Source organism: Olea europaea, chromosome 7 (genome assembly GCF_002742605.1).
Source record: "Olea europaea var. sylvestris chromosome 7, O_europaea_v1, whole genome shotgun sequence".
Taxonomy (NCBI): Eukaryota; Viridiplantae; Streptophyta; class Magnoliopsida; order Lamiales; family Oleaceae; genus Olea; species Olea europaea.
Window position 1 is genome coordinate 1524977 of NC_036243.1, and position 13460 is coordinate 1538436.

The following is a 13460-nucleotide window of genomic DNA, read 5'->3' on the forward strand; positions in this document are numbered from 1 at the left end:
GAATAGGTGCAGCTTTCAAAGGTGGAGATCTGGCAACTTTCGGAGGCAGAGATGATTGGATAAATTTCTATCTTAAACCCATCTCAACTGCCATACTACAAATTCTTCATACAGTGAACTAAGAGCTACAATTGAAAAGTGAAGGAATTGTGTAATTTTGTCTTTGCCTTCCTCAACAAAACTCTGCAATACTATGTCCATGTCTGAAATCTAGATTTCAAACTCTACATTTCCTTCTCAAGATTTGTAGAAGGAGTGGTGGTGTCGATGGATTTGGTGGCAATCATGATTGGTGGATTTGAAGGTGGAAGGTGGCAGTGGTCCGATGGCTGTGATTTCGGAAAGAAGAAGGGTCTTCCCTTTTCTATTATACTTTTTTTTATATTTGTATTAATTATTACAGCATTACCTTTTTGTCCTTGAAAATTAGTCAACAATGGTCAGACCTTTAATTTTTGGTCAATCAACGGAAAAAGTAAAGATTTTTGTCAATTTGGATTCCAAGTGCAGATTTTTTATAGATTTGGTATTCACGGTGGCACAAATGAAAAGTTTAGACAAAATCTGCAAACAAACAAAAGGTTTGGTACCTTGACTGCAATTTTTCCTACTTTTTATGCTTGATTTAAGGATATTTTTATAGAAAAAGTACATAACTACATTACTTTAATTATTCAATTTCTTATTTAACAAACTTACAAAAATATTTCAAAAATCAGATGATAAATTATATTAATTTATTATATTTTTCTAATATTGTAGTAAATGAAATTTAGGAATATTAGTCTAATTTACAATATTTCCATTAACAATATCGTATCATAATATACAATAATTTAACTATTAAGATAATTGTTTCTCTCACCTCCAACTTTCTTTCTTTTACAGAGACTCTCTTGGGGTTCCAAAACTATGAAATTTTTTTTGCAAAAATCAGGCAATCAAATTTTGTAACATCTGATAAAATTGGTAACATATAATTAAATTAAACAGGCCGCGATCCCAATAAGTCAATAAATTATAATTTACCGTCACAATGCAAATAACACACAATCACAAAAATATAATTTGTATATCATAATTACAAATTTAGTTGTAAATTACTCACTTTTATTTGTCACGAATTATCAAATTAACTCGTTACAATCACTATTCATCGCACCCTATCCTATTTCATCACCATTGACACCACCCAAATCATTGTTACTACCTCAAATCTACAACCTACAACCACTTTCACATTCACCTCAAATCCACGAAAACCGATGACATCTCAACCTCCATTGCCGCCGCCACCACCCTTCGTCGCGGGAAAAAAAAACTAATGCAAAAACCACCAAAAAGATCAACATTTTAAATTATCTAGAAATATGTCAATAATTATTCGTAGTTATGAATAGTCATCAAATCTGGTGTTAATGTAGCATTATTATTTGCCCAAGGCACTTCAAATCTGGTGTTAATGCTGCTAACGTCGATGATAACTTTTTTCTCTTGAATTGATTTCAACAAAAAGCTATAGTGCAATACGTATGACGATGTTGAAACAACTATAGAGCTCCTCTAGGTAAGGGAGCTCAATATGATTGCCTTCATTATATATATATATATATAGAGAGAGAGAGAGAGAGAGAGAGAGAGAGAGAGAGCGTGCATTTGTTGAGAAATAAAGTGTTTAGTAGAGAGAGTTGATAATAATGTAGCCAAAAAGTATTTTTACAATGGAATGGACCGCGGATAGCAGAGAATAATCTTGCATAGGTACTTACGTATAATAAATATCACTACAATATAAAAGAGTCTAACCCTTTGGCACTGTTCATTCCGGACACATGTCTCAATTTCCCGTTGTTCAAGCATTATGATGTCGTTAGGAGAAATTTTAAAGTTGCCCTAATTGCTCTCCTTCAAGGCAATAAATCCTCTCATCTCTTGCTCTCTTCCAGAGGAAATGACTCCGGTCACTATTTCTCGGCAACATAAATAAGCCGTTGTTGCCTCATCGTCATAATCACCACCAGGGAAGGAGTCACCTCAAGTAGACAATCAACTACTTGATTCAGATTTTATAGTGATACTATTGACACTTCTCTTCATACTAATCTGTGTTCTTGGCCTTTTCGTCTATTGATACTATCGAAAATTCCGCTCTCCATCATCGTCTGTCTCTCCGCCACTACCTTCTCCTTAAGTGTCATCGATGCCTCTACCATGTGAGCCCTTCCTTTTCTTTTTTATTTATTTTTTTGAGCTTTTAGTATATTTTTATAGATTTAGTATTGTCATTTGTGAACTATGATGAATAATGAAATTAATGATGAATTTTCAATGAGTTGTTTGGAATTCTATGAATTTCAAAGGAAATGGATTGTATGGAAACCGTGGGTTTGGGTTGGTTTTGATTCCCATGTGCGAAAAATGGTGTTTCTCGAAACACTCTAAAAGAGTGCTATTTCTGTTAATTGGTCTATTTCGTCTATTTAAATAAACCTGCCTAATGGGCAAATATTGGTTGGCCGGTTGATGATCACTCGGACTGCGCTAGTTTAGACCCTTTTTGGACCGTTAGATTTAATCAAGGGTTGAGATGATGCCATGGAAAATGAAGCGTCCTTTTTCTTGCCCAAAAGTTATGAGGCTTTGTGATACTTCAGATTTTTCATCTTCTCTCTTCTTCGTCTTTTTGGGTTTGAAATTTTTCTTCTCTATTTATAAGGTTTTTGCGATTGATCAAATAGATTTTTTAGGTCTTGTGTACAATCAGGCTTGAGATATTGGCTGATCTTGTATTGTTAAACTCTGAAAATGTTTGGTTGATTTGTTTGGTAGATTTGTGTATGTTTCATGAGATCGATTCGATCAATGAGTGAAACCTTGTGGCCTGAATGGTTCTTGGTGTACTCTTGCTCTCTTGAACGGTAGATTGTGCCATAGTGGAATGGGCTGTCCCTGAGCCCCCAGATTAGGCCTATTTTGGCTTAATTTGGTCAACATTTTTTCGTGTTCTTGTGTTCGTTTTATGATTCTTTGTGTATGATGTTTGTTTTTATTTCAAATCTTTTTAAAAATCAACAGTAAATTCCCAAAAAAATTGGTATCAAAGCCTCAAGGTTTCTGGGTTCAATATTTTTTTGTGAAACATCTTTTCTGGGTCATTTTGGTTCTTCAATCTGTGTAGATCTTTTCTGATCTACACACATACAGTTTGGTATCTTGTCTATTTTTTTATAAATTTGTTTACTAATCAGTTTGTTTTTGTAAAAGTAATGAAGGTGACAAACAGAGGCTTTGGTTGTTGGTTTGATTTCATGCATTGTATCAATAATATTGTCTCGACAGTATTGGTAAGATCTGTCCATAATACTTTGTGATTTCAATTGGACATTTATTGTTTGGAATACATGCACATATCGATATATGTTGTTCTGGATTTTGTGAATTAGTAATATATATATATATATATATATATATATATATATATATATATATATTTATATATTGAGCCTGTTTTGTACCTTGATATATATTTGACTGGAGTTCTTGTATATCTGATTAAATTGGTATAAAGATATACTATCGAATACTTGCTCAATCTCTAAAAAGTTTTTTGGAACTTTGGTTTCTTGAAACTATTTACTATAAAAAAAATTCAAAAACCTTTTTTACAAAATCCATGAGTTTAAGCCAATCTTTTACAAAATCTATAATGGGTTTGAAGGTCAAATTGTTCCATTTCAATGGAAATGGGGATTACTCTGTATGGAAGCAAAAAATGGGAGCCATCTTGGTCCAACAGAGGGTTGCAAAGGCTCTCGATGATCCTGAAACTTTTTCTTTTAAGTTAAAAGCAAAACCTGCTAAAATTGAAGAAATGAATGAAATTACCTATAGCTCTATAATTTTGCATTTATCTGATAATGTGGTTAGACAAGTTAATGATTCCAAAACTGCAAGAACTTTGTAAAATGCCTTGGATGATTTGTTTTAAACCAAGACTCTTCCTAACAAGATATATTTGTTAGAAAAACTATTCAGTTTCAAAAAGGACCAAGAAAAGGATTCGGAAGTCAATTTAAGTGACTTCAGCATAATTGTTAAAAGTCTTGCACAAAATAATAAAAAAATTGAAGATGAGGACTTGGCTGTTATACTATTGAATTCACTGCCTGAATCTTATAAAGATGTTAAGAATGCCATAAAATATGCTAGGAACACACTTACACAAGCAATTGTGATCGATACCTTAAGGTCAAGAGAGTTAGATGTGAGGAGAGAAAATAGAACCAACTCAGTAGAAGGAAGCTTATTTGTAACGGAAGAACTAAAAAGAAAGGATTTAATTTCCAAAACAAGAAGGGAAGGGAAAGATCTAAATCCAAAGATAGAAGTAATAAGAAGTGTTATAACTGTGGAAAATTGGGACACTTCAAGAGGGATTGTTTTGAGTGAAAAAAGAAACAAAAAGATCAGAACAATAATGATCAGAATAATGAAGCCAGTGACTGACTTGGACAGTCTACATGTACTAAATGTGTCAACTGAAAACTCTAGTAAAGATTGAATTCTAGATACTGGATATACCTTTCATATGTGCCCTGAAAAACATGGTTTTATAATTACAATGAAATAGAACTAGGAAAAGTGTATACGGGAGATAATAATTCTCGTATTGTGATTGGCACTGGTGACATTGCTATAAAAATATTTGATGGCATTGTCAAGTCAATAAAAAATGTGAGATATATCCCAAATCTGAAAAGGAGCCTTATTTCACTAGGGATACTTCAATATGAGGGATATAGCTTTAAATCTGATAATAAAACTCTGAAAATTATGAAGGACTCTTTAGTAGTGATGAAAGGACCTAAAAGAAATGGTTTATACTATCTAGAGGGAAAAAATAGTTATATCGCCTTATTCAAATGTATTGACTGTAAATGAAGATAAATCTGGTCTTTGACACAATAGAATGGGACACACTGGAAATAAATGGCCAAAATCTTTAAGTAATCAAAAATTACTTGGAAACGATGACATTGAGCCCATAGACTTTTGCGAGACTTTTGTGTTGGGTAAGCCCAACAAAATTAGTTTTGAATCCAGCTCACATGGGACCAATAGGCCCTTAGACTATGTACATGCTGATCTCTAGAGTCCTGAAAAGCATTCCACTTTTGGTAGAAGTAAGTATTTCTTATTCCTCGTAGATGATTATTCTAGGAAGGCTTGGATTTATCCTTTAAAGGCTAGGTCAGAAACCTTTCAGAAGTTCAGGACATGGCTAAGAATTGTTGAAAATCAATTAGAGAAAAAAAACTAAAAACTCTAAGAACTGATAATGGGCTGGAGTTCTGTAATGCAGAATTTGATAATTTCTGTAAGCAGAAAGGGATATTGAGGCATAGGACTGTGAAATACACAACCCAACAAAATAAGGTAGCTAGGAGAATGAACAGGACTATAATGAATAAGGTTAGATGCATGCTTATCAGTTTTGGTGTGGCTAAAGTTTTGGGCTGAAGCTGCCTATACAATAGTCTATTTGATTAATAGATCTTTTTCTAGTAGTGTAGACTTCGAAACCCCACAAGAACTATGGACAGGTGAATCCCAAAACTTAACCCATATAAGAGTTTTTGGATGTGCAGTATATGCAATTCAATCTGAAGGAAAATTGGAACCTACAACCACCAAATGTGTGATGCTAGGATATCCAGAAGATGTTAAAGGCTACAGGTTGTGGGTTTTCGGTGTTCCATGCATTAAGATTATCAATAGGAGAGATGTAATCTTCAACGAATTAGAAATTTCATGCCTAAAACAAAAATTTAAAGGAACAAATGAATTTGAAAATAATAAGATATTCATAGTGAGGTGAAGTTAACTAAATTTAACTTACCTCAACCTGAAGATGATGAAAATACTACTATTTATCATCAGAATGAACCTGTTCCTGAATGTGTTGAAGCTAAAGAACCCTAATTTGAGGCTGAACTTGAAGAACCTGAACAAATTACCGAACATACTGATATTCAAGATTGTCAACTCATTAAGGATAGGGTAAGAAGACAACCTAGACATGATCCTAGGTATGAACTATTAAATCTAATAGACTTTGCCTTAGTCTCTAAAGAAAAAATAGAACAAGCTGAACTTGCCTCTTATGAAGAAGCAATTCATGGGAAAAATTCTGAAAATTGGATAAAGGCCGTGAGAGGGGAGATGCAGTCCTTAAATGAAAATAAAACTTGGAAGCTTGTTAGAAAACTAAAGGATCATAGGGTAGTACAATGTAAATGGATTCACAAACTTAAAGAGGGCAATAGCCCAACTAATATTTTTAGGTTTAAGACTAGACTAGTGGCAAAGGGGTATACTTAGAAAGAAGGGGTTGATTACAATAAGATATTCTTACCCGTAATCAAATATAAAATCATCAGATTGATACTAGCACTAGTTCTCAAATATAATTGGGAACTTGAACAACTTGATGTGAAAATCGCCTTCTTCCATGGAAAATTAGAAGAGGATATCTTCATGAGCCAACCTCAAGATTTTGAGATTAAGGGCAAGATTGATTATGTATGAAAACTTGAAAAATCATTGTATGAACTGAAACAAAGTCCTAGACAATGGTAAAAAAGGTTTGATGCATATGTATTAAGAAGTGAATTTGATGCTTGCTTGTACTATAACAACCTGAAAAGTGGTGGTGAAGTTTACTTACTATTGTATGTGGATGATATGCTTCTGGCTAGTCCTGATAAGTCTCAAATTACAAGATTAAAGGATCTTTTGAAATATGAATTTGATATGAAAGACTTAGAATGTGCTAGAAAAATCTTAGGAATGGTTATAAAGAGGAATGGACTTGAAAATAGACTAACAATTACACAAGAAATATATCTAAACAAATTAGTAACCAGGTTTGGAATGAAAGATAGTAAATTTGTTAATGTACCCCTTGCAGACCACATGAACCTATCTAAATCTCAGTCCCCTAAATCTGAAGAAGTAAAGGAAATGGAAAACATACCCTATGTAAATGCAATAGGCTCTGTAATGTTTTCAATGATAACCACCATACCTGACCTTGCTTATGCAATCAGATTCTTAAATAGATTTATGTCCAACCCTGACAAGGCTCATTAGGCAGGAATGAAATGGTTGCTTAGATATATTGTTGTTACATTAAATCTAGAACTAGTTTATGAGAAAAGATTTGAAAATGTAACCCTAAAAGGTTATGTAAATGCTGACTTTGCTGATGACAAAGACAGTAGGAAATCAACTATAGCTTCTTCTTCTTTTCTTTTTTTTTTCTTTTTTTTTTTGTACTCTTAGGAAAAGTTGCATAACTTGAAAATCTCAATTGCAACCATTAGTTACATTGTCTAGGACGGAAGCTGAGTATGTAGCCATAATTGAAGCTGTGAAAGAATGTATTTTGTTAAGGGAGATTTTAAAAGAACTGAACGTTATGAATCATACTCTTGTTATATATACAAATAGCTAGAGTGCTCTATTACTTTGTGAAAATCCTGTCTATCATGAAAGATCAAAATATATTGAGATGAAGTATCATTTTAAAAGAGAACAACTATCTCAAGGAAAAGTTAAATTGACTAAAGTTCGTATCGATAAAAATCCTTCTCATATGGGGACCAAAGTTTTGCCCATATGTAAGTTTAAAATATGTTTACTCTTGCTTTATATTGACACAGGTTAATTTTCTTTTGCAGGTCTTAGGGAAATGATGATGGATAGTAGTTCCACGGGCACTTTCAGCAACCAGAGAACGAGTGCTGTTGAGAATCAAGGTGAAGAACGTGAACATTTGTGTTTCTTCAAACACTCTAAAAGAGTGCTATTTCTGTCAATTGGTCTATTTCACCTATTTAAATGAACATTCCTGATTGGCAAATACTGGTTGGCCGGTTGATGTTCACTCGGACTGCGCTAGTTTAGACCCTTTCTGGACCGTTGGATTTAATCAAGGGTTGAGAAGATGCCTTGGAAAATGAAGCGTTCTTTTTCTCGGACAAAAGTTACGAGACTTTTTGATACTTCAGATTTTTCATCTTCTCTCTTCTGGTTTTCTCTCTTCTTCGTCTTTTTAGGTCTAAAATTTTTCTTCTCTATTTGTAAGGTTTATATGATTGATCAAATGGAGTTTGTAGGTCTCGTGTACAGTCAGGCCTGAAATATTGGCTGATCTTGTATTGTTAAACTCCAAAAATGTTTGGTTGATTTGTTTGATCAATTTGAGAATGTTTCATGAGATCGATTCGATCACTGAGTGAAACATTGTGGTTTGAGTGGTTATTGATGTACTCTTACTCTCTTGGACGGTAGATTATGTTATAGTGGAATGGGCTATCCCTGAGCCCCCCAAATTAGGCCTATTTTTGTTGAACCAGGTCAATATTTTTGGTGTTCTTGTGTTCATTTTATGATTCTTTGTGTGTGATGTTTGTTTTGATTTCAAATCTTTTTAAAAATCAACCATAAATTCCCAACACTATGCCTTTAGGTTTTAGTGGAGTGATAGGTAGGGAGAGGTTCACTGATGAGAAATGAAGGAAGCAGCAAATGTTGGAATTGGAGGTTTTCCCAAAGAGGTTGGAGTTGGTGCAGGATCAGATTATAGCATAATTTGAGGAAAACTCAGGTCTATATGGAGCTTTTTTTTTTCATTTTTTTTTTTTTTTGCAGCTTTTTTGTTCCAAGTTCATTTTTGACATTTAGATATTATATATCTGTTTGTATTTATGGTACATATATTTTGTACAAGTGATATGTAATTATGGATTCTCGCAGATCTTGTTGAAAATCATTTTGGGTTTATAAACTTCCTCTCAGCTTATTTTGTTGTCAGTCAGGTAAAGAGGAAAATTGTTGGGTTTTTTCAATTTGATCTTATCAGAAAATTGTTGTTTGTTTTGACATATGGATTTTGCAGTTTTATGAAAAAATGAATTTGAAATTTATTTTACTGGGGTGTTATTCATTGAGTTATTGTTTAGAAGTGATTACTTGGTTTTTATGAACATCTGATGGCGTGAATGGTTTGGTTATATGAGTTTTTGACTGATTGCAATGGAGGACGTGTCTAATTATGTTAAGAAAAGCCTTGAGTAGATCACATGCTATACTTATTCTTCGTTTTGGGAGAAAAATATGATTTTTGTTGTCTTTTAGGGATGGGTAGGTTGTGTGATGAAAAGTTAAAATTAAGCTGTTGTGAGAATTTGTTAACTTACAATCAGAAATTAATTTTTATTTTGTTAATATTTCTCCTTTTTTTTTATATTTTTTCATTTCTCTGTCTCATCTCTCTAATTTTTATGTAGGTATATGTTTATTGTACTTTATGTAACCATGTGTTTTCTGTTTCTATGAATTCTGGTTTCAATTTTTTGTTCTCTTGAATTAATCATTATTTTTCTTAAAATTTTGATTGATTATAGAGTTTCGTTTCAGATTTACATAAACTAACCATCGTATTAATTTTGTTAAAAGATAGTCGTCTTCTATAAAAATTAATGAAATTTCATGGAGTTTTCCATTTAAAACATTGAATTCTTAACAAAACAAAAACTAAATAAAAATTAATGGGGCGGGGGCAAGTACGGATAACGGGGCGGAATTCCCCGCCTCGAATACCCCCGATTAAGCAAGTAATCACCATCCCATTTGAGACGGGGCCTTAGGTATCGGGTTTGGCTATTTTTTTCTATCCCAACATTGAAATTAGGTTATTGTTGATAGAACTATGAAATTTCCTCTTTATTTTTTCCTTCCAATCTGTGTAATCTGCCACCAGGGAGTCCAAGTCCATTTAGCTTCTGTTTGGCCCCCCATTAATTTCCACTTCATTACATTTCATTTTTTTCTCTCCTATTTTCAACCACACAATCTTTCGTAAAATAATATTACACATAAATTAAAAACATATTCTTTTTCAACCACACATTAAAAAAATATATATATTCTACCCATTTTCATTTCCACAAAATGAGGACCAAGTGGGATAGACTTCATTCCACTTTAACAATTGGGTCAAGGCCCCCAATTAATGTATTATTTCTCTCAAGGGCTCATTTCTTCCAAATACTGTAATTTAGTTCTTGATAAAAATTAATTTGTGCAATCCATGTCCTCTTTAATTCAATTTAAGCCCTTCAATTTCTAAAGAGTGAAATTTGATCCCCCAAAGCAGCAAATTTTATTCAATTTCGTATTTCTTGATCAATATTTGCTTTGATCCCGAGTTTTCTCCTAACATAATCCAAACACAAATAATTAAGTATCAAATTCACAATAATACTAACAAATGCCCATTTCGTGGCTTAGATAAGTGTAAATTTTACACTTATTAGGAGTATGTAAATGATTTCTATTAAATGAAAATTATAGTAACTAGTTGACGCTGAAATACATATACTAGCAAACACATAACAGCGAATCGATGAAAATAACTTCGAATTTGTCATTGTGTTAAACACACTTTACGGAATGTGGAATGTCCCTATAACAAATTTTCCAAGAAAATGTGAGAATCTTTTTCATGAATAAGTTAGGAAACAAGAAAGGATTAAACTAATTGGAGAAGGGATACAAGTTTTGGCAAAGAAAAATTATTCAAATTAAAAGGCACGACTATTTCCAAAAGAAGTTAAAAGATAATATCTTTTAACTCAACCACCTTATGAAATTCAAATTTTGTTCTAATTTCTTCCTTCTATATCATTTCAAGAGAGACGATATAATTTCTTCATTCATACTCCAACATATTTAACTTCATCATTATTCAATATATGCTAGTGCACATTACATAATTAAGACAGCAAACATTATACAACATTACACTCTCAAACCACTTCTAAATTTACATATTTATTGGCATCATATTCATCCACGAAGTTGTATATATAACGCGTAAATGCTACACTTTGTCGAGCTAGATTCAGCTTGGAGGCTTAATTTAAGGTTGTGCATCCCTCATTCCACCAGCATTCTTGCTGCCTCCTCCACCTCCGGACGAACCTCCTTTTGTATAGCCTGCAGGATAACCTCCACCTCCAGGATAGCCTCCTGGATAGCCTCCTGGATAGCCAGGCCACCAACCTCCAGGTCCTGGCCAATACTCTTATTCACAAAAACATTAACACAATTCATGTTAGCCATTAATACATGTATACTATATTAATTTATGCTCATCATAAAACAAATTTATAAAACACAGAACTTACGATGATCTGCTGTCGCTTTTGATGTAATCAGAAGAACTACAGCCAAGAAAATGCAAAAAGTAATTGTCTTGGAGCCCATTTTTCTCTCCAAGAATTTTCTTATACTTTTTCTTAATGAGTATTTTGGTGTGTCAAGCCTCTATTTATAGCTAAAATCTGGACAGAAAAGAGAGAGAGAGAGAGAGAGATTTGCTATTTGAGGTAAGTAGAGTACGTCTTGACTTGGTCTACCTTATCCTCGACCTTTCAGGGTTTACTTGTTTGCATTAGGGGGGAAATAGAGATGATCATGTAGTGCCGAATTTCACCAACCGTCGAAATTTAATATCATAAATAAGTTAATGTCACACGATGAAGTGCCTAATTTATTTTCAATATATCCTATAACTTAGTCGAGAATAGTCTGCATACAAGGGCCTGTTCTATGTGATCTAATACCATATTTTTCTATTTTCTTGTAGTTTATTTCAGAAAATTGACGCAGATCGTTGTGCTGCGGATTATTTGCACTGCAACTTCATAGGTTAGAGGCCATTTGCGTCAATTATCGTTTTGTTTCTAGTGACCCCGGAAATGAGTCGTCTGCGGTCGCGTTAGGGTAGGCACAGTAAATAGATTGTCATTTAGCAGATGATATCCATTCAAATGGACAAAAGGTCAGATGGGTCCAAATTCAGTAACTGTTGTTTAAAGCTATTCATATTAAATAAAATAATTTCTTTTTTTAGTAATATTATTAGCAGTCGTTCACTGTCGTAGTCATCTTACGTGGCATACATATGGTGGTTACTAATTTGATACATTAATAGGATAATCTTTTATTGTTTTATGTATCTAATCACTAACCAATACATATTTACCATGTACGGCGACTGCGATAATAAACAGCAACTACAAATAGTATTATTCCTTTTTTTTTCTCATTTCACAATCAGACTTGAGTGAGATATTTCTAGCACAATTCTCACGGTTTGAAGGTCCACTCTGTTGATAGAGAGTCATGCTTGATTTTGAACCAGATGCCAGTTAATCTTATCAACAATTATATGGTTCATATACCATGCAATTTACTCATTTCATCCAAAATAGAATATCAAAATAAAATCGATTTGCCAAAGATCGACAACGTCTAAGCCTCCAAAGCTCGACCAAAAGAAAATGATAGGGATTAAATTGATCGAAATTAGAAGTTGTAAAAACTAATGGGACTAAATTAAATTTATTTGGAAGATAATGGTTTAAATAAATTATTAAGGGTTGGAATTAATAATCCATGATTTAACTCAAAATAGGTTCAAGGACCAAAAACTTAGAAATTAGAATTTTTGGACAACTTCATTCATGATCGAACAGTCAGCTTGAGGACAGGATTACGACTTGTAAATTGAGAGTTAACTCTGAATCTTAGCTCATTTTTAAAATTCATTACGGGACCAGCGATTTAATATCGATATTGAATATTTTTCATCTCACCAAGTAACGACAAAACTAATGCCGAAGTTGAACTCGAAATCTGGAATTGCTGAATCTTTTTGTGTTCAATCTTGGTCGTTGAGTAGCCATTTCTTGGATGATTGAGTGATATTTGTAGCTATACGTTCGTCATAGTGCATACTTTCAAAAAAAGGTATAAAGTTTGCCAAAGATCGCCAACGTCTAACCCCCAAGACTCAATCAAAAGTGAGACCACGAAGAATGAAACTATCCTAAAATTTGTAGAATTTAGTATTCAGACTTTTCCCATGTGGGAGAAGTGTAATTAGGACTTAAGGCATTGTTTATTGGCATGGATTATGGACTAAATTATCTTACTAAGGCATTGTTTTATTTACTATATGTTGAAGTGGAGAAACATGCATGAGTCCTTGATATTGAAATTGTTTAGTCCAAAAATGGGATTTCTTACATGCGAAAACTGGATACGTGCGTCTTGTACTTATCTATGTGATTGAGTTATTTTGATCAAAGAGTGTGTTATCATTTATGAAGTCAAGGCAGCCACTTGCATCTATTTGTCAACAAAAGCTATGCATCTCTAATTTAAGTATGTTAATATGTATAGTTTACAAAGATAAAGAAAGTATGATTAATATAGTTGAAACAATAAATTTTACCTATATTTTTTTTTAATATGAGTTCTGCCAGCAATGTTTAAAAAATAAAAATTGATGTAGGTGGACTTCCAATTTTCTTATTTCGCCTTTG

The 13460-nt window shown here is 33.0% G+C and overlaps 1 protein-coding gene across 5 annotated transcripts in view; it reads right to left on the reverse strand.

Moving 5' to 3' along the window:
• Positions 1-11402, reverse strand: part of LOC111396649 (FAM10 family protein At4g22670-like) — a 20434-nt gene extending 9032 nt beyond the window's left edge. For 2 of the 5 annotated variants that reach the window (XM_023023083.1, XM_023023082.1), the window contains exons 1-2: positions 11256-11402; positions 11083-11151 (exon numbers count right to left, since the gene is read on the reverse strand). In XM_023023083.1, the coding sequence (XP_022878851.1) occupies positions 11083-11151; positions 11256-11334 (148 nt within the window). In that variant the 5' untranslated portion in view covers positions 11335-11402. The remainder of the gene's footprint in view (positions 1-11082; positions 11152-11255) is intronic. The other 3 variants (XM_023023087.1, XM_023023086.1, XM_023023084.1) reach the window with 3 other exon arrangements.
• Between the last annotated feature and the right edge of the window lie 2058 nt (positions 11403-13460).